This window comes from Thunnus maccoyii, chromosome 14, assembly GCF_910596095.1.
Source record: "Thunnus maccoyii chromosome 14, fThuMac1.1, whole genome shotgun sequence".
Taxonomy (NCBI): domain Eukaryota; kingdom Metazoa; phylum Chordata; class Actinopteri; order Scombriformes; family Scombridae; genus Thunnus; species Thunnus maccoyii.
In genome coordinates, this window is record NC_056546.1 from 28114563 (window position 1) to 28135097 (window position 20535).

Sequence of the window (20535 nt, forward strand, 5' to 3'; positions counted from 1 at the left end):
TGGACCCACTGATGGTGTAAAGATGAGGTGTGAGCACCATCTGATGGTGACAGAAGATAACACATCCAAATGTAACAAAGGCTGAGGTAGTTCATATTTGATAAAATGCAAAAACAAATCCAGGTGTGTAATTCTGTTTCCAACATTTATTAAGTGCAAAAGAATATTTATGATATCATTCAATGGCAAATAATAAGAAGGATGCACATGACATGTTGACACCATAAAGAATATTACAGACATGGAAAAGCCATCTGTGAAAAATCCCCGCACAGATACATATAAATACTCATTTTGCTTTATCAAAGACAGTTAGATTACCAATAATATGGCAGTATGAGTAAATTCAAACTTTGAACACTTGGCCCCAAGAGGTTATACATGGTGAGCTAGGTACAGGTTATATACAGGATGATACATGACTGCCATCCAGAAGCTCTCAAGTTTCCTTCAGCCTTTCACTTTTCTCTCATCTCTCTGCTAACGACACCTCAAACATTTACATTACATGTCGATGTAAAACAGGAATGAACAGAGTGTTACATTTCAACTCATTCAGTAAATAAACAGTATTTGAATTAAATTTTCCAACAACTGGAACCTTTAAAATTCATGAGAAAATGTCAAATTTCAAGTATTTTATTGACTGACAGTACCAAGCTCAATACTGATGTAGACGTCTGTATTGTAATATTCCCCGTCCTGTTCAATGTCTCCTTACATACCTCTGTCTTTCAACATATCTACAAGATCCACAAAGAGCCATACAGCATGTTTCACTGTGCGTGACCTCAGACCAGCTAAGAGGTCCACACATTTTTTATATAAATGGCCACAACTTTTTTTCTCACCAGGATAAAAACCTTTCATATTAGTCAGTAGTACAGAGACTTTATTGAAACTGTAATATGGCAGCCAGCCACAGGATCCAGTTGTTCCTGTGTCACGTTTTGTCAATCTGAATAGGAAATAAGCCCTTACACAATATCTACAATATCTCTCATATCTCCAGGATAATAAGTAAATATATAAATGAATGTTACTATTTTCAACACTGGCAGATTTGCCTGTTTCTAACATTACAATTAAACACAAACTACATGCTGCAACAATATTTGACCAACAATTGTTAATCCTTGAGATACCATATTTCATACTGTTACTCACCAACATTTACTTGCAATAGCCATTCAATGTAGGGCTGCAACTGCTGATTATTTTCATCATTGATTCATCTGCCCATTATATTCTCGATTAATCAACTAATCGATTGGTCTATGAAACAACAGATCAGTGAAAAATGCCCATCACAATTTCATAAAGCCCAATGTCACATCTTGAAATATCTTGTTTTGTCAGACCAACAATCCAAAAACTAAAGGTATACAGTTTACTTTAATGTTAGAATAAGAAAAGCTGCAAATTCTTACATTTGAGAACCTAGACACATCAAATGTTTGCTTGTAAAATTACTTAAAATGACTTACTGGTTGATCGATTATCAAAATCAACTAGTCACTGCAGCTCTAACTTGATGTATTTACTGGTATGTTAGCACTTGTTCATATTCAAACTTGCATTGGGAATGCTGCCAGCAAATATGCAACTTTTTACACAGGAAATGCTTCACTTTGAAAGCAAAAGGTAAAAGCCAGTGGCTGGGACTCATAAACTGGTGGCTAATGAGCCACGAACCAGTAGCCACAGCATAGATGTGATAAAAAAAACCAAAAAAAACAACTTCCCATGGGAGTTAGTACAGAAAAGGAAGCGCTGTTAGTTTTTGACGATGAGGCACGCAGGCAAACACATTTGGAAATCTACCGTTCTACTGTACATTATAGTTTTTGTTTAGTTTCTTTACAATATAGAGTTTTTTTTCAGGGTTTTTGCTGGTGTTTGTGGTTGTAGCTCTTCAGCTAAGTTCTTCCTATCTGCCTTTTAATGTTTCAAATGGAGCAATGGGAAAATATTACAGAAATATACGTGCATATAAGATATGCACAGCAGCCACCACTGGGTGTCGCCAAATCCATCAAAACAAACAATCTAAAGGTTTAACAATTTCAACTCAAACAACAAAATAACAGTTTACCAGCAACTGCAACAAGTAAATCATAGTACTACAGTATCACCTAAATAAACTATCTGTTGTATATTTAAAGTGATTGATGGAAGATTAGTCTCACAGGTATCTGAGATCTGATTTCCCTCTATGTAATCTAAAGGTAGCAACAACAACAGCTGACCCTGAAGCACCAGCATTATGGCAGGACTGTCAACACATTTCAGCATCCACAAGGTTTTTAACACTTTACATTAACTCCAGTATCTCTACCTTAACTATGTGTTTAGACTTTGAGATCTGCGTTGGAGAAAGTGTTGCTCTGATTCCAAATCTACATCAGATCACAAATAGAGCCAAGGAATTAAAAACAAACTCCATCTTTGTCATTTCCTTCCCTCCTTTCCTCCTTTCCTCTTTCACCCGTGTCTGTCAGACAAAACTTTCCACAGAGGGGATGTTGACTGAGACAGACGTGTCATTCAAAAGGAGAAGTCAGGCTTTGTAAAGACTGGCACGGCACAGCATTGAACCCGACACAGCCCAGCTCTCTTCAACATGCCGGCCTGTTTACTGTAGGTCTCATGGAGCCATGTTTGTTAGAGATAATGGGCAATACTGTCACAAACCCCGCTCAGACTTCCTAACCCTTGAGTCATATAGATATGGAGTTTCCATTGAGGTTGCTTGGCGGCAGGCTGAGGCTTAGAGTTGGGCTGAGGCCCAGGCTGAGGCTGGGCTGGGAAGGGGGGGTTGACGGGTCTGTGCTGAAGTCATCTAGGTTGGCCTGGGGGTCAGAGGTCACAGTGAGGTTGTTGAGGTTGGGTGCAGGATCAAGGTGAGCTGATGATGAGGAGTCACTGTTGGCCATGCGGCGGAAGACAAAGTGGAAGGGAGCACCCTGCTGGCGGCTGTGGAGCTCGGCCTTGATCTTCTGAGGGTGGGTGTCTGGAGCCAGCTGCTGGCTGCTGCCCTCTGTCAGCAGGAACAGGCCGTAGTTCTCTGGGTCCGACACTCTGAACTTGCGAGCGCACAGCTGGCACACCTCCTCCACGGTGGCGTAAGGTCGGACCTGCAAAGTCTTAGCCGTACAGCCGCTGTCCAGCTCCTGCAGTGCCACCCGCAGATAGTTCTGAGGAACAGTCAGAAAAACAGTCAGACACACTCTCTAGTCCTGGCACACACTGGTATGGCATTGGTCCAACATTTTTGGCTGGCAAAGACATTGAGGCTGTTAAGAATCTACTATACTTTAAAAAAAAAAAGAAAAAAAGAAAAAGAAGCACGCTTTCTCATTGTACTTAGTGGCTACTTCAGAATTTGTACCACGTCTCTTTTGAGTCACTGCCCTCTAATGCTTTATTGTCTTGGCTCACTTGTAAGTCACTTTGGATAAAAGCATCTGCCAAATGGCAAAATGTAAATGTAAACTGCATCTCATAATACCTGCTCAGGTGTTCGAGTGGATCACAGCCAAGAGAATCAACTTGACTGACTGGAAATCCTGATTACTCTCATGTTTTTCAAAGGCTATCTAAGGCTTTCGAATGTTTATTCATTGAAAGGTTCTCAATATAAAATGTTGAAAAAAAAGAGAAAAACAAAAAAAAACAGTAAATGTGACCTAAGAAGTCTAAAGAAAGAAATGTTCACTATGTTAGTGAAGATACTTATTATTTATGGAGCACTACTTAAAGCAGTTAGGAAGTAACAAAAGAAAAATATATTCATCATCAAAAGCAAGCCAAGGCAGGACGTATAATATATATATATAGTATTGTCTTTAACTTAGGCTGTAGGCAATTAAAAACATCAACACATTAATGTAATTTAGAAACAATTAATTTGAGTGTTTTTGTTCATTTTCTTAAGCGTAGGACACAATGGCTTCATGTTTCAAGGTCTGGCACAACCTCAGGAACCTCATACTGCAACCTATAACTGCCTTGGCCTCATTAAAATCTTACAATGAACTCTGGAACTAACCATAGTAAAAAGTTAAAATCCAGGTGATGTGCTTTTGTCTTTAGTAATCTTAAGAATGAGCTATGTAGACATCCATGCACTTTCAGGCAAAGTCTCCTTAAAGTATGACTGAGCTTTTACCTGGAAGTCATCAAAAGACGGTGCAGAGCGCTGGGTGGTGCGTCGGCGGTGCCACTGGTGGAGTGTATCCCTGGTTTCAGAGCTCAGCACCCTGGCTGCCTGCTCCTCCTGGAAGTTTCTGATCAGGGACATTGCTCCGTAGGCACTAGTCAGGTAGTAACCACCTGGACATGAAAACACCGTGGCAGAGGGTTTACAATATGGAAATTGAAGGTGGTGTAAGAACCAAATATTCTTAGCTTAAGTTGCATTTTTTGCATCTTGATTAGAGTGTGGAGTGTTTATGGTGGAGGTGTAAACAAACACACCCTCTCCATGGAGCAGCGAGGGGTCCAGGAGCTCCATCATGTAAAGTATCTCATTGTCCAATTGAGGCATGTCGCACTGGGCCAACACGTAGGTCAGCATGGGCAGGAAATCATCAGCACCGTACAGACGACCTGAGAGACACACACACCAGGGTCATGACATCCTTTCTGACTTCATCATTTTCCAGTTTGAGGTTTCCTGATCTATTGTGTATATTATGATTGTGGGTAATTGTGTCGCCCCTACTGATCACTGTGTACATGATTATTCTGTATGTGTTAATAGGTAACACTGAGTTCAGTGGTTTAGTGGGTAGTTAGTGTACAGCTGTGTGTCTCTGCTTCAGCCTCAGTCTCTACCTGAATTGTCCTCCATGATGGTGTAGATGAGTTTGCAGACTCTCAGCAGCATGGAGACCTTCTTCTCAGGTGAGTACAGCTTACACATGGTGTGGAACTTGTGCCTGATCTTCTCTATGGCCATGGGGTCGGGGGGCAGCGTGTCAGCTACGCCCATTTCCTGCGGCTGCCGAGCCTTCGCCAGCGACAGGTTCTCCTTCAGCTCCTGCCACTCCCCGCTGCGTACCTGGAACTCCTTCAGGGCCACACTCACCACCGGCTTGAGGGGCTTCAGGACACACTTGTGCATGGCCTTCTCCAGGACTCCATCTGATGAGAAGAGGAAACAGATGAGCTACAAAATATGTAATTTATTTCTCTATTAAATTTCATATCTTCATCTTATGATTTATTAGACCAAGTGTGGCTTTCTCATCTGAATCCTGCCATTGGCTATTGTGCTGCATGCAAGACTTGTCTTTTAAACTGCTGTTTGATGAATGACCAGTATAAAGCAAGGACCTGACAAGAAGGTCATGGACCTGACAAGAAGGTCTGAGGAAGCATAAACCATTGTTCTCTTTCTTGAATAGACCAGATTGATGTGATGGGAATGACCTGGATTCATGTCTGTTAAGGAGGCTGAATACACAGACCAGAGTGAACCACAGAGTTCAACATTGGCTCAAAATCACAGAAGATTACAGAAATGAAGCACAGTGTTTATTCAGGGATAGCACTTAAGTCGTACTTTAGTTGATTTGCAGTTGTGCAGCAGTACTGCACAGCCATCATAACCTGAAACTCCTCTCTGTTACTCTGCAGATACGCTCATGCCAACACTGTATACTGCTGCAGCTACCTCCACCAGCCCAGCCTCCTCCTTGTGTGCTACATTTAGTATATATTAGTATGGTTATTTAACTAAGATTGAATGTTTATGTATGTTTATTAAGGGGGATTAGCTCTAAGCAGAATCCTTCTTGCTGTTGAGATTCTTAAAAAAAAAGAGCTTTTTCCACTAAATATGTGTAATCCTTTGTAATGAATTGTAAACACCTTGACCAGTATCTCTGACTGAACCTGGGCTTTCAGCTGCTGGACATATGTATGTACTGGACAAACTCAGAAACACTGCACTGTCACAGTCAACATATTGCAGCTTGTCTCTGTGAGGTATTCTCACACATGAAGGAAGTGCTAAGCCCTTCCTTCTGTATTCTGATATCTAAACAAACAGAAGCAGGATGACTAAATACAACCCTCAAATAGCAGCTCTGTAATAATGTCCATAGGTCACTCTGACTGGGATACATGCCTCTAAGATTGTTGGCGTGTTGGTATTTTAAGGTCATTTCATTTCAGTGCAAACACACACATCAACATCTCATTTCTTATCAGTTTTGTTGTGCACACTGTGAGCCACAACAATGTAAGACTGTAGATGGTCAAGGTCAGATCATTACTTCTCTGCTACTTGCGTTCTCATCTGTGAAACCCAAGCTCCAGTTGTTCATTAACTTACATCAAAGTCAAAGAAAGTTGACTGTGTTGTTCTTGTTGGAGCTGAATAACTCAGAGTGAAGTGTGGGGTGTGTGTCCACACTGTGACAGTGTCAACATCAGCTTTTACAAGCTCAGCTCGCACAGTCTAACTAACACAAGCCATGATATCATAATACAGACAGGATGGAAGCAAACCACAGCACTGCTGAATAAGGACCATGTGTGAATGCTGTCTGTGTGTTGCTGACTTTCCTCCAGAATAGGATGAAGTCAGCAGTTTTTTTTCTTTTGGCTGAGCACATCTGCAGATTTTATTTTTCCACCACAGACAGCATCTGCCATTTAGATAAACCAATCTCTGTCATTCTCGTCAATATGAATTCTTAAATTACACGTCCTTCGCTCTTCTTAATGGAAAATGTCTTCTCTGCTTTCTCCTGATAGCTCTGCTGGCCCCAGACCAGACAGCTGAGGGCGAGGTGATATGCAAGGGCATGGCTCTCATGCCAGGCTCTCACAAACAGCACAGGCTCACTTCCTTATTCAACTACTGAATGAGTTGCCAGTAAGGAGGGTTAGCATGTTGAACTGGCATCAGCACAGTTAGTGTTGCTTTTGTTTAGTTATTTTTTGCTGGCACAGATAGTGAGTGGAATTGTTGATGCTGAAAGTGTCTTTGCCAGCTAATTTTTCCAGGATGTGACTTCAGGATTGGCTGTTGTTTTGATGTAGAAAACAACCTACTCCCTGCAATTTTGTGCTCCTCGTGACATCCCGAAAACTTAACAGAAATTACCTGTGGCTCTGACGAGATTAAAGTCATGCCGGGAAAAAAAAAATAGTCAAGCATTTCCTCCACTTTCACCCAGAGAAAAGAAAACTATGTTGCAGAACAAGACAAGATTTCAAATGGTAGTATAGTAAACAAAAACATGTTATGTGCAATGATTCCCGCTACAACCTGCAATAGGTACGAGGAAAAAAACAAATGTTTTCTGGGAAGTGCCAACCATTACTGCCTGAAATCACTTCCTTACTACTTTTTTAGGTCAAACTCTTCCTGACTGTTTTGTCAATTGATTAATTGTTTGGTCTATAAATCATCAAACACTTCAAAACCCAAAGAAAACCAAATTATTATTGAGTTCTAAACAAAATTATGAGTCTACAACCATGCTAGCAGCTCTGTTAGCCCATACTTGAACACAGCGGTGCTTTGAGCTAAATGCTAACGCCAGCATGCTAACATGTTCACCATGACAATGCTAACATGCTGACGTTGAGCAAGTATAGTGTTTACCGTGTTCACATCTTAGTTTAGCACGTTAACATGCTAACATTTGCTTATTAGCACTAAACAGAGATATTTCAGTTGAACGATTGATAGAGAGACATTACTGGCCCTACAACTATAGTGCTGTTATGGCTAAAAATTGGTATAATGATTTTTATGATAGTCGCTAATTATTTCTTGATCAACTAATCACTTAATAGACCACACAATAAAGGGGCAATGATGAATAAAGAAACTAGTAATTGACATATAATTGATGAGTAATGTAGCTTCTTTATTTCTAGCATTTTTTTCTCCTGAAATGTTTCTCCAACAGCTCAGTAATCACTCGGCGCCCCCAACGGTTGCATTAAAGTGATTAAAAGCAGGGAAGGCAGTGCTAACATTCCTCACTCTGGCCATCAAGTTAAAGGCTCTGTTCAAGTAATTCTAATCAGGAGAAGTGTCCAGATTTACAGACATACAAATTAGACTCCTCTACAGGAGTGTGAGAGTATTTGCCCTGAGGTTGTAAGTTTTCCACACTTCAGAGGAGCAGCCAAGGGTACATGTTGACCCCTCAGTATTTCACTGTCCTGTCCTGGCTTCAAAGTGAACTGATGTACCTAGCATACATGGCACCGTGACTTCACCTTTAGATAAATGGTTAAGTCTTACTCTACATGGTAGAAAACACAGATGAGACAGTCTGCTTAAGGGCAACTTATCAGCCAAGGACAGTCAAAACAGGCACTGCCACAAAACAGGGCCTCTTCCTGCTCAGTATAAACATCCTCTGACCAAACATCCTTCCCTCTAGCCTGTAACCAAACATCTGTAACAGACAGTTGTACGAGGGAAATGCAACATTTAAGTGGTAATTCTCACATATGCTTTTTATTTATCTCTGTCATCATGTCTGCTGTCACAGCTAGACTTTGATGTTATTTCCATTTGATATTTTTATAGTACTTTCTCAGCTGTTCCAATTATTTTATAGAAAAAGCAAATGTAAAACAATTACAAGCTGACAGACTCACAGTAAAGCACACCAAACCAACACCCATACACTTGTACACACACACACAGAAAAGCAAAGATAATGAATCTGTGTCTCCTTGAAGTAAAAATAGCCTGGTGTAATCAGGAAGAGAGGTGTGTCTATCTGTTCTGTCACTGCATCAAGAATCTCTCCTGATACACACATACCTAAAAATAGCCTTTCTACCTACCCCTGGGTCAATCAAACAAGCAAATCCGGGTTGTCCCTGTGTTTGTTAGTAAGCAAAGAATAGTGTATTCTCTCTAATGAGTTTTACATCATCAGACCTTTCTGTTTGGCTCACAGGAAAGGTGAAAAAAACTATCTGGGAAATTCCAACTGAGACAATCTGTTATCCCTTTTTTGGTCAAAAATTTCATGTTAAATTACTGTAGATATTTTTTTTAATTGAAATTTAAAAAAAGGTTTGATGTATCAGAAAAGGTCGTACTGCGCTACAGCTACTGTGTGTGGCAGCTACGTCCGCAAGTTAAGGTGTGTCTTTCTTTGTAGATAAGGAGGAAACATGAGCTAAGGAGCTAATGTGGGTTGTTGGCCAAAGTCTGTAGGTCTCTCTTTTTTTTAATACAATGATAGGTTTGTGTTCTGGACTGCGATTCAGAATTTTCATTGTTTTTTATTATTTGTCTCAATTTAAAAGTCAAACATTAAAAAAGACATATTGGCTAGATGCAGAGAAGTTTTCCATCTATTAGGATAAAGAATCAACAGCTTCCTAACTGATTGGTTCTCATGTGATTTATAGAGGATATATGTATGTTTTTGTTTTTTTTAGAAGAAAACATTTCAGTTGGAATTATCAATCACAATTATCAAAGGCAGGCCTTAACTGCACATAGCTCAGAGACTTCTAACTTCTGTACCAAGAACTTTCTTCAGGTTTTGCTGGGTTGTAAGTGGGAAGCTTTAAGATTCAAGCCAATATGTCAGACCCTGTACACAAATACAGCTAAGCCAAAGGTCTTATCCAGCTGTTGATGTTGTCATAATGCATGAGGACTTTATAAAAACCACCACAAACACAGCTTCATGACGTCAAGTTGGCTCAAACTATCTGCTGGAGGAGAGCCTCACTGTGTGGGATGAGTGGAATACAAGGAACTCTGTTCTGATCCCCCTCCGCTTCCCTCACCCCGCTTGAACATCCTGAACTCAAACAGACACATGGCTGGGTTGTTGAGTGAGTGCAAGACAGGAACAACAACAACATCATCTTCCATATTTGAATCCTTGTGATTGTCTCCTCTGAAAACGTGTGATATTACTCACAGGTTTCCTTCCATTGCCACGTCATGGATTCCCAGATGTGATGATGTTTCTGAACATTTTTTGTTTTCTTTGTTTTTGTCACATTGTGCCCTGATGTCAGCTGTAGATTTGCTAAATGCTGCAAAAGTCACATTACTTTTTTTGCTATGTATGGCAACTTTACAGTAAGGTGACCATATTGTGTGTGCAAATATCATCCCTCATCTACATGAAATACTGCATGAGAGTCAAATCAGTCAAACTCAAAATACTGGCACATCACTTTAAAGCAAGCAGAGTGGTAGAGGAAGAGCTCTGATGACAGAGAGGGAGGGAAAGAAACACAGCAACAGAGAATAAATGCAAAGAGAGAGTGTCAGAGAAAGACAGACTGGGACAGAAAGTGGAGGGGGCTTGCCTCAAATCCTCTCACTCTGATTGGAGAGTCGGTATAAAAGAAGTGGAGCTGGAGTAAGACAGAGATTGCACGACTTGGCAGACAGCCACTCAGATGCATCTGGGCCAGCCGGCCTTTGAGCTTAACAGAAAACACTCTATGAAGCTGCCACAACAAAATATTGTGCAACAATTCCAAGAAGTAAAACCGCAGCAGCTCCCAGTGTGTCATCCCCATGAAAATAGGCCAGTCAGAAAACAGGCACAAGAGGGGGCAAACATGACACGAGACATACAAACATTTTAAAAATGTTGTCTTTTTTTCCTTTAGTTGTCTTCAATCCAATTTGGAACATCCAATATGGAACATTTTTTTCAGTGGAGAGTTTCTTTATCAAACTGTGCCACGTTTTTTGCCAAATATATTTTTGTGTTCTTCTTTTTTAGGGGGTGGGGGTGGGGGGGACACCATGAAACAAATGTCCCAACTGGAATCAAAGTGAGGTTGCTTCCACCTGATGCACATTCTTTGGATTTTCTGTTGAAAATTTTATTGGTATAAGTTAATTTCCATATCTATTCAGTTTTAATTTGTTTTTTTAAAAAAACATATTAAAACTGTCACTTTTTCCTGGAAAAGGACTTGCAAACAGCAGACATTCAGACCTGAACATGTTACAGCTTATCTGTGTGTAGATCACTGCTGTGTTACATCAGATAGCACATATAAACATCATATATCAGATACTGAGTTTACTGAACTTGAGTTCAAGTTCTGTAAAACTGTTAAAAATATCTAAAAAAATTATCTGATAACTAAAGACTGAAAGAAAAAGAAACATTAAAATATATAATACCAGTATTCAATATGAGTTTGTGCTATGTGATTACTTTTGATAAAAAAAAAGGAACATTTTTCCACCCAATTCATCAGTTCATAATTGTAGCCCTCTGGTGAACTATTTGGATGGGGCCAGTAGGAACAGGTTGGTTCAGCAGCCGCCTTCCTCCTATGATAAAACACTCTTTGTGCCCTCTGTGTACATGTTACTCTGTCCAAGTTCCAATGTTGGCCTAAATGATTCACACTGCTCTTCCGGCAGGTGTGTGCGCTCTTAACTATCTATGTGGTTTTCCCTTTTCATGTTGCAGTAATGACATTGTAAGATACAATAAAGGATGAACACAAACAGCAATACAAGGGAATAGAAAATACTTATATTGTATTATAGGGGTTTTGCATTCTGTTGCACATTGTTCACCTGCCCTCACTTTGTTTTGGAAATGATTTACCAGCAGTGTTTTTTTTACATGACAACATACAACAAACTGAAATTAACCTGATAGCGCACACTAGCACACACACACACACACACACACACACACACACACACACACACACACACACACACACACACACACACACAAACCTAAACACACCCAGCTGCAAACACGTGAGGACAAGTTTTCAGATGTCCTCACTGCTAAAATATTGAAGTGAAACTGCTGCATCTACATTAAACACACTTTCTGTGACATAGTGTTTCCGCAAAAATTAAGATGTCTCCATGAATACATCACACACTTCCTAAAAATAATCACACACTTATTTGCAAACACACACAGAAATGATACCCACCAACCCCCCCCCTCCTGCTGAGTTGAGGACAAGGTCATAATGCTTAAAACGTTGCAATCTGAGCATGTCAGCAATAATCTCACAGCAGTTGACTGTATTTTTAGGCAAAAAATTACCCACAATTACTAATATTTAAAGAACGTTTTCCAAAGTGAGGTAACAGTGATAACTGTAACTCACAAGTTGTTGCTAGAGAAATAACAAGGGTGAGGAAACAGAGCTAAGAGCCAGATTAGAAGAAGAAAAATATATATTCATTCCGCACTCACCAATCTGGTCTTCAGGGATAAGGCTCTCGATTGGCGGCTCCAGCTCAGAGCTCTGTCGCAGGTAGCTCTTCATCTGGGTGATAAACTGGCGAAGAGTCTGCAGCAGCTCCAATCCAGAGGCATAGCCCTGCCAAGCCTGGGTGCCTGCAGCCTCACCCATGTAGCTCAGGTAGTCCTGCACCAGGCAGCCAAAGTATGAGCCTTTATCCCTGGACAGCTCCAGCACCCTGCGGATCGCCCTCTTCTCGGGTGTCAGCAGTGAATTGAAAACGCCACTCATTTTGCGCAGGTGCCCTCGCAGGGCCTTCTGGAGGACCAAAGCACTGGCACTGGGGCGACGCTTTGTGCGGTGCCCCGGCGGCACCATGGTCAGGTCCTGGTCTTGGTCCTGGTCACTCTCCAGGCTGACACCATAGTCAGGCTCTTCTTCATCCTCGTCATCTTCATCATCGTCGTCTTCCTCCATGCTGCTGTAAGGCAGGTGGCGTGGGGGGAGGGAGAGAGGGAGGTGGGTGTTAAAGTCAGCTACAGTGGGGGGGTTGGGGTCATGCAGAGGAGGAAGGAAGAAAGCAGAGGACTGAGAGAAATCAAGAGAGTCTGAGGAATCTGTGGAAAGGCTCATGTCACTCAGTCGCTGTCCGCCCCCACTGCATTCCACTCCTGCTTCTTCTTCTGCTCCTCGCACCTCTGCTTGCTTGCTGGTTGTCATCGGGGAATGGTCTGGAGGACTGCAGGAGTGTTGGGCGGTGGTTGTGGTCGCATTCTGCTGAAACAGTTTGGCCCTACTGAGGGCCTCCTCAATAGTCTTGTCCTCCAGTGCCAGGTGGCACTGGGCATCCTCCTGGCTGGATGATGGTGAGGCTTTGGCCCGGCGTGGAGAGGAGGACAGAGATGATAGAGAGATGGGCATGGAGGGCCGGGGGATGGATATGGGAGAGCTGATGCTGAATCTCTTGGGGGGAGAGGATGAGGGGCTGATGCTTAGTGAGGAGCCCAGACGAGAAAGGAGGCTGCTGCCCCTTTCCCTCTCCTCCACCTTCTCCTTAGAGACATTGATCCAGGAGATCTTCTCTGGCATGCTGCGCTGTCGGAGAGGAGGGGCAGAGCGTTGTGGCCCTAAGCGAGGTGGGGGAGGACGGGGGGGTGGGGACCGTGACACACTGTCTGTACCACTTTGCTTCTGGCTGCTGCGGTTTTGGCTGTTATTGTCTTGGAGCTCTGTGTTTCTCTGCAGGTTGCTTTGACTTGACTGGTTGCTGTCACTGAGCTCTGAGCTACAGACCTCAGGACTGTCGTCACAAGAGTGCTGAGTGTACTTGTTGGTTTCTGGGCTGCTGCTGTTGCCAAGGGATTCCTCCCTCAGGCCCTCCTTTGCTGTGCTAGAAGGATTGGAGTTGGTGCTCTGGTCGCTGTTTGGTTGGTGAACCTTTATGAAGAGGGGGTTGATGAAACAAAGTGCTCCGTTGGATTGGCAACACTCAAGCTCAGATGGAGTGCGAGTTCGAAGCCGGGAGCGCGCTGGGGTTGTTGCCACGGAGACAGGTCTCTGGGTAGGGGGGGGTGGCCTGTCAGGAGCAGCTGTTCCTGACAATGAGGCTGAACCCTTCCTACTGCGGCACAACTGAGCGTCCCAGAAGCCTGTGTGAGAGTGAGAGAATTATTGTATCTGTATTATATGGGCATGATGTGATACAACATATAAGTGCCAAATTAATGGCTTCAGTCTGGTTTTTGTCCCTTCCCCAGTAACCAGGGGTTAGTATGTGGATTAAAGCTAAAATTAGCCTTATCAAACCTGTACCATTGATTCAGTAGGTGCTTTCAGACAAAAGAATTAACAAACACCAACTCCATTTATTTTCTGTAGATCATAGAATGCTTTTGAAAGCATCAATTTGGCATCACTACTGAGAACAAATAATTATAGGTGCAATAGTATATAAATTTGTCATAAACTGCACTGTTTAGTCTGTATAGTTTGTTATGCAGCTTTTTTGGTGAGCCCCATGAACCAGATGATTATAGTCTCTTTCAGATGTTGCGACTAAGATCAAGGTGCTTGGGAGGTTGTGCTACTCTTGCACTTGCCGTTAATAAGTAACTAAAACCACTTGTATCTTTTTAGTGTTTAATGGCAGTTGGCAACCAGCGTTGGCTGACCTTCAACCGGATGTTGTGACGTCCTAGAATGGGAAGGGTGAAGCAAGTCATGTGGAGCTGATTGGTTAATTCTTGTCACATGACCTGCAGTGCGCTTGCTGCATTCGAAAAGGATTTTTCCATCTCGATGCGCTGCGAATGCGCCTGAAAAAACAGGTTGCTTTCCATTGAAAATAATGAATTTGTGCGCACAAAAGACACATTTGAATAGCCCCAATATGGTCTAATTACAGTCTGTGTTGGAACATGAGAGGATTATTAATTCTGAAGTGTTCCAGTCGGGGGGGTTTGGCAGTGTGACAGTTGTTGCTAGTGAGATGAGCCCAGCTCATAAAGCTAGCATCATTGGTATGGTAAACCCCTTGTTTGGGACCATTCAGATTTTCTAGCACATTATAGCAAATCTAAACAAGGGGAAGTAATCAGTCACCCTTGCTGGCAAAGATTTCTCTGAAAATAGCACCACTAAACATTAATTACTGAATTACTGAACGTGGTCTAAAATGGACTGAAGGGCAAATCCTTCTCCCCTAAGTGTTCAAGCAGTCTCTCACTGCAGTCTGTACTGTGCCAAAGCAATGGCAAATGCCACAAAGATATTTCTCACTGATCATATACCTTCACATGCACACAGTTTTGCAATTCAATTGGAGAAATACTGACATATAGCCTTTGTGTTATTTTTGATTACCTTGTTCCCCTATGCAAACAATGACAACTTTTTAAAGCAAGAATTAGTTTTTCAAAATGAGTGTAAAAATGTTATATTCTGTTTTATATACATGTAGCATGACTTGAAAAGTCTGATACATATGGAACCATTTTTTGTGTATTATGACACCCCAACAATGAAACTGTAGTTGTCAGCTATTTGCTAAGAGCTGTGGCTCTTCTGGTAGCAGTTGATTTTATAGATTCAAACCAAACTACAGAGAGCTCTGGCATTTCTGACAAGGGACAATGTACTGTACCATGCTTCACACAACACTGTTCACATTGTGCCAACTTAGTGTATACTTTTTCAACTACAGTAAAATCAGGTTAATATATTATCTTTCTATGGCTTCAAGTATGAAAAAATAGACTATTTCTTTTAATGTTCTATAATAAAACATACACATTAATATATTTCCACTGATCCACTCCCAATGACTTAACACAAGTCCTGCAATTACAACCCATCTCAAAATACCTCTAAATGCCACTCAGAGCAAAATCATTGCTGTTTACTTTTGCAGACTCTGAGGCTCAGCCTTTCAGGGAGCTTCTTACAGCTAAAGAGACAGAGGAAAATAGAACCAAACAAGTGTAACACAACCATTTGTTGAACCTTTAGAGCTCAAGCCGTACCAGACAGAGCAAAACAAGACAGATGCACACCAGTGGAAACAATACCACATGAGGAATACTAGTGCCAGACACAGAGCAACTCCTTCACAGGACCACAGTGCAGAAAAGAGAGGGTAACAATACTTACTGTGATCCAAAGCTCGATGACACACAGACAAGCTGTTGATCTCAGACTGGATCTAAATTCTCTGTACAATTTGGAGGGTTTCTGCAGAAGACACAGTGCCGTGTCTCCACAAGCCGAAACTCGACTGGCTTTTCTGGCTCACTCACGGTCAATCTGTGTTATGACTCACTCTTGTTAATGTGTGTGTGGGCGGACTGTTAGCAAAGTATCCCCGCCTCTCTCCCCTCCCTTTCCATTGAAGTTGCCTGGTCTCTCTTTCTCTGTTGTTCTCTCTCTCTGACAAGTTTTTCCTATTTCCCTCCTATTCTACTCTTGTTTACTCTCTCTTCTAAAATATATTCTAATTTCTTCTCTTACATGCTCTGATTGTATTACTTATTACTGTTTTACTGAATCATTAGATACAATTTTGATCACTCTGTTAAAGGTATTTCACATTTTCATTTTGTTTTTCCTGACACTTCTAATTTCAAGGAATCAATTTGATTACTCAGTAATACATATAAGCATTTTCACAGGCACAGCGAAGCCCTGCAGTACAGTGTTCAAACACACACACGCACACACACACACACATATACTGTACACCTGGGACTGCGAACTCAGAGGAATGTGGTTTGGCATGGTTGATGTAAGAACTGGGAAAGTCAAGGGGTAAGTCAAGGGCCACTTGTAGAGGGAAGTGACAGCTGAACTGGAGACAGAAATAGACATAACTACCACACTGTATGGAAACATGAAGTCTATCATTCTGTTTCTTCCAGAACTGGAAATATTTCCAAAACTGAATTACAGACTAGGGATGTGCCAGTATAAAAGTTTGATGCAACCATTGTGGCCAAAAATATCATGGTATTATCACAATAATCATCAAACATTACTGAAATACTACAATTAGTGTTAAAATACAGTAAAATTACTTCACACCATGATCAACTTGGGTATTATTAGTTTTGTAAGAACCAAAAAATCCCACACACAATCTCTTGCAGTCACTTTATTTATGATGTCTTGGTCCTCAAACTTCCATTAGGTAAAATTAATGAATTAAAGTTTAATGTGCAGGAATTTTCGGTTCTTTCACAATCAGCATTATGATCAGACCCACCTGTTAAGAAGTCTTTCTAGAGTGCAAGAACTTTTAAGTGTGTGTTACCAGGTGGGTGGTAATAGTTAAGAGGCAGAACAATGATTGATTGAACACACTAGCCACTAGCACCACTCACTCTAATATGTGGCTGTCAGTTTTATGTTTTAGATTAGTAAATATGACAATATTATAAAATGCTAAAAATGATGGAATCAGTTTCAATTGCCTGTGCAAGCTGTTTATAGTAGGTTTTGAAAAGCAACAGAAGCCTCTTACTTCCAGAAGAGAAGGCAAACCTGCAGCAGAGCAAAGTAAAGTAGGTCTTAACCACCCTGGGCTCACAGCCACTTCTACTGTAGCCGCAGAGGAAAATACTGAGATTCAAGCCAGGACTTTTCAGGAACAAAGCGGCTTCTCTTACCCTTTTAAACTATACAGCCAACTCTAACCTGTATACTACTGGGAAACAAAGCTTATCAAACATTTGATCAAAAGACATTTGATTAAGCAACAGACAAGTTCCTTATTATAGGATAGCTTACGTGCAGTTTGGCTGATGAGTAACGTCAATTTCACAGAAACACTGTCATAAATACTAAGGGTGGGGGAAGAATCAATTCTAAGACGCATCCCAATGTGGACATGGACTATTCTGCATTAATTCACAAATGCCAAATCTATTTTCTTAATGTTAGTTAATAACGTGATGTTGACAGAACAAAAAGGCAAAACTAGTCTAACAGTGTACAGCTCACACACTAGAGTTCCTCTTCATAAAAGGCAGTGGTTATAAGCATTTTTTGATTTAATGACTAAATAAATACCTTTGCGAGACGAATGTGAAGTATATTGTGAACTTTCTACACTGTCACTCAGAGACTAATGTTAGCGGAGCAGAGCAGTGAACTCCAGCATTAACAAACGAGACCGACTGACCAACACACACTGCAGATTTAAACGAGTTAAACCAACTCTGAGGTGAAGAAAATAATCTGTTCAGTCTGTTTCACCTCAAAAACCTTGCACCTGCTCAGCGTCTTAGACAACAACGGCTTTCCCTGGAGCTAACGGTGCAGCAGAGACGCTGCTCTCCACTACTGGAGACATGAAGTTAATAACAAAGCAGAGCACTCTGCCTCCCCCTCATTTTGTTATTCTCATACAGGCAGGAGACTGTAAAATACTTTCACATTAATTCATTAATTCATTAATGCAGTTAACTTTTTAATATAAAAAGGCTGCAGACCATTTATCTTATCTGCCCTATGCCTATGTTTCATATTGTATGACTAAGGACTAAGGACACCAGTGAATGGTCCAGCACACAGGATATGACAGCAAAGAATCAGAAATGAATTGAATCATGACATTCCCAAAGATTCCCGCCCCTAATAAATACCATACTGTAACTGTGCACTCATTCTGCAAGCATTACTGTCAGCAAGTCACTGGAGGTCAGCATCTTGCATATATTTGATGCTTGTTTTCTAATGACCAAATACAAAATACAGCGTTTTTTGAAAAACTACAGGAATAAATACCTTAAGTAACAGTTATATCCAATGCTCAGGGTGATAGTAAGTGCTGACATAATTTTACATAATGTCATCATTGTCTTTTATTTTTGATTTGTGCTACTGTAATTAGTGCTAAATAGCCAATTTGTTAGAAAAGACATGCCAAACTAGCAAAAATGTACAACCTGCCTGTTAAAACTGTGCCGCTGATTGAGATCACTACATAAATGCAATTTTAGTTTCTTATACTGTTCAGTCAAAATACAGCAACCAATCAACCAAGCTTCAAAGTTGAATTAACAACCAGGCAAGTGGGAAGCTGCCCTAGATCCCCAAATCAACAGTGACCCCAAAGGACCCAGGTTGTCTGTGTGGCAAATAGTTTGTGGTAATAAGATTATTACAAAATTCTTCCCACACCAGATCTGTCTTTACCCAAAAATTAAAATCTGGATACCACACTGCATGGGTCGTCTATTTTTACAAAAATACAAATATAACAAATAAATTGTATGCAGTGTGGATTACTCACATCTGGCCAATACCCAATCCACTCAATAAGGTCAGTATCAGGAACCCATCCAGAGCATTGGATAGGTGTATCCCTGGTAAAATACACCACAAAAGCACAAATAAAAACTGAAATGTAATTTGGGTTTAATCAAATCATGACAAAGTAAGAGCAGGATAAAAGTACTGGTTGGTTTCTGGGAATCTGGGAAAAATTGTTTGGGGGAATGTGTGTAGAGGGGCTCAAAAGGGGCCCACAGCTTTTGCCCAGTGGGCCTCATAGCAGCTAAACCAGACCCTGTCAAGCTTCTTATACTTTAACATAACAATTTTAATTGAACTTAATAACTTTATAATGAACAGAAGTGCCTTCAAAGGTCTTTTAAGTCTCAAAACTCCCAAACTCTCACTACAGGTGGAGAGCCACATAACAGGTGATATGATACTATGAAGACGTCAAAGTCCGCACAATACAATACAAACACATACACACACACATTCACAATGCTGCTAGAATGTACGTCAGAACTGCCTTTTAGATCAACTATTCACTATTGTCAGTTACCTTCATAGGTACAAACCTCACCATTGTATCACCTTACTAAACAGGAGCCCTTTTATGAATAAGAGAGAGAGACATTGTCAGTGGGGAAAAAGGAGAGAGAGAGAAAATGTATGTCCACAGATCATTCAAGACCACATTAAAGATAGGGTGTCATCAAATCATTGTGTGTCACTGCATAAGAGACTGCCAGGCAGAGGGACACTGGAAATCTGACTGAGTCAGTCCAGAGTACACATGATAGCTCTGAGTTGAGTCATAGCAGCAGAGCCTGAATGGACAGAGAGGTCACTCTGAGTGGGTTGTGAAAAGGGAAGTGGTGTGGAAGAGAAATCCATCAAAACCTATTCAGTTTTAATCCACTATTTTTAGCTCAGCTAAATTAAGTAAAAAGTGCATAGTAAAAGTATAAATTAGAAGAAGTGAGTATAAGCCAAATAATGTCGGCTCTTCTGAGAAAAAAGACAATTTTGACTTCATTACAGTGAAAATTACTTCACACTTTTGGCGATGGAGGTGTCAGATTATAGAATGAAAATGTCACAAGTTCTGTGGTAAGGACTGTAAGAAGGCCGAGGCCTTCTGCAGCTGGAATGGAGAAAAAGCTCCAGAAGCGTCCCGCACTCGCCTGAGTCCATGCCCAGCCGAGCAGCACTAATCTGGGCCTGGATCAGGCTTTTGTCCCTGGGGGTGAGTCATTTAGCACTGGCATGCCAGTTAATTCTTCGAGCAGGGGGGAATGTGGTTGAGATGGGCTTTATGAGTGTGACGCCTCAGGAAAAAAAAAAAGGTTTTTACACACAACAGATGCTGGATGAGGGAAAACACTCTACTTTACTGAATCTCCCACATGCTAAGGAAGGTGCATAAATCAGTTTGGCTGCATGAAAATGATGCAAAATAACCAATAATTGTAGCAAACTCACTCTGGAGAGATGCCCCTGGTGATGCAATAACAAACACAACTTATAAACAATGTTCACACTCTCACTTTCGACACAGTGATA

The 20535-nt window shown here is 41.2% G+C and overlaps 1 protein-coding gene across 2 annotated transcripts in view; it reads right to left on the minus strand.

The window, feature by feature from the left end:
- Positions 1–126: 126 nt before the first annotated feature.
- The window catches only part of rin2a (Ras and Rab interactor 2a), a 56791-nt gene continuing 36382 nt past the window's right edge, over positions 127–20535 (minus strand). For both annotated transcript variants that reach the window (XM_042433964.1, XM_042433963.1), the window contains exons 8-12: positions 12213–13850; positions 4840–5148; positions 4480–4611; positions 4172–4335; positions 127–3197 (exon numbers count right to left, since the gene is read on the minus strand). In XM_042433964.1, coding sequence (XP_042289898.1) covers positions 2721–3197; positions 4172–4335; positions 4480–4611; positions 4840–5148; positions 12213–13850 — 2720 coding nt within the window. In that variant the 3' untranslated portion in view covers positions 127–2720. The remainder of the gene's footprint in view (positions 3198–4171; positions 4336–4479; positions 4612–4839; positions 5149–12212; positions 13851–20535) is intronic.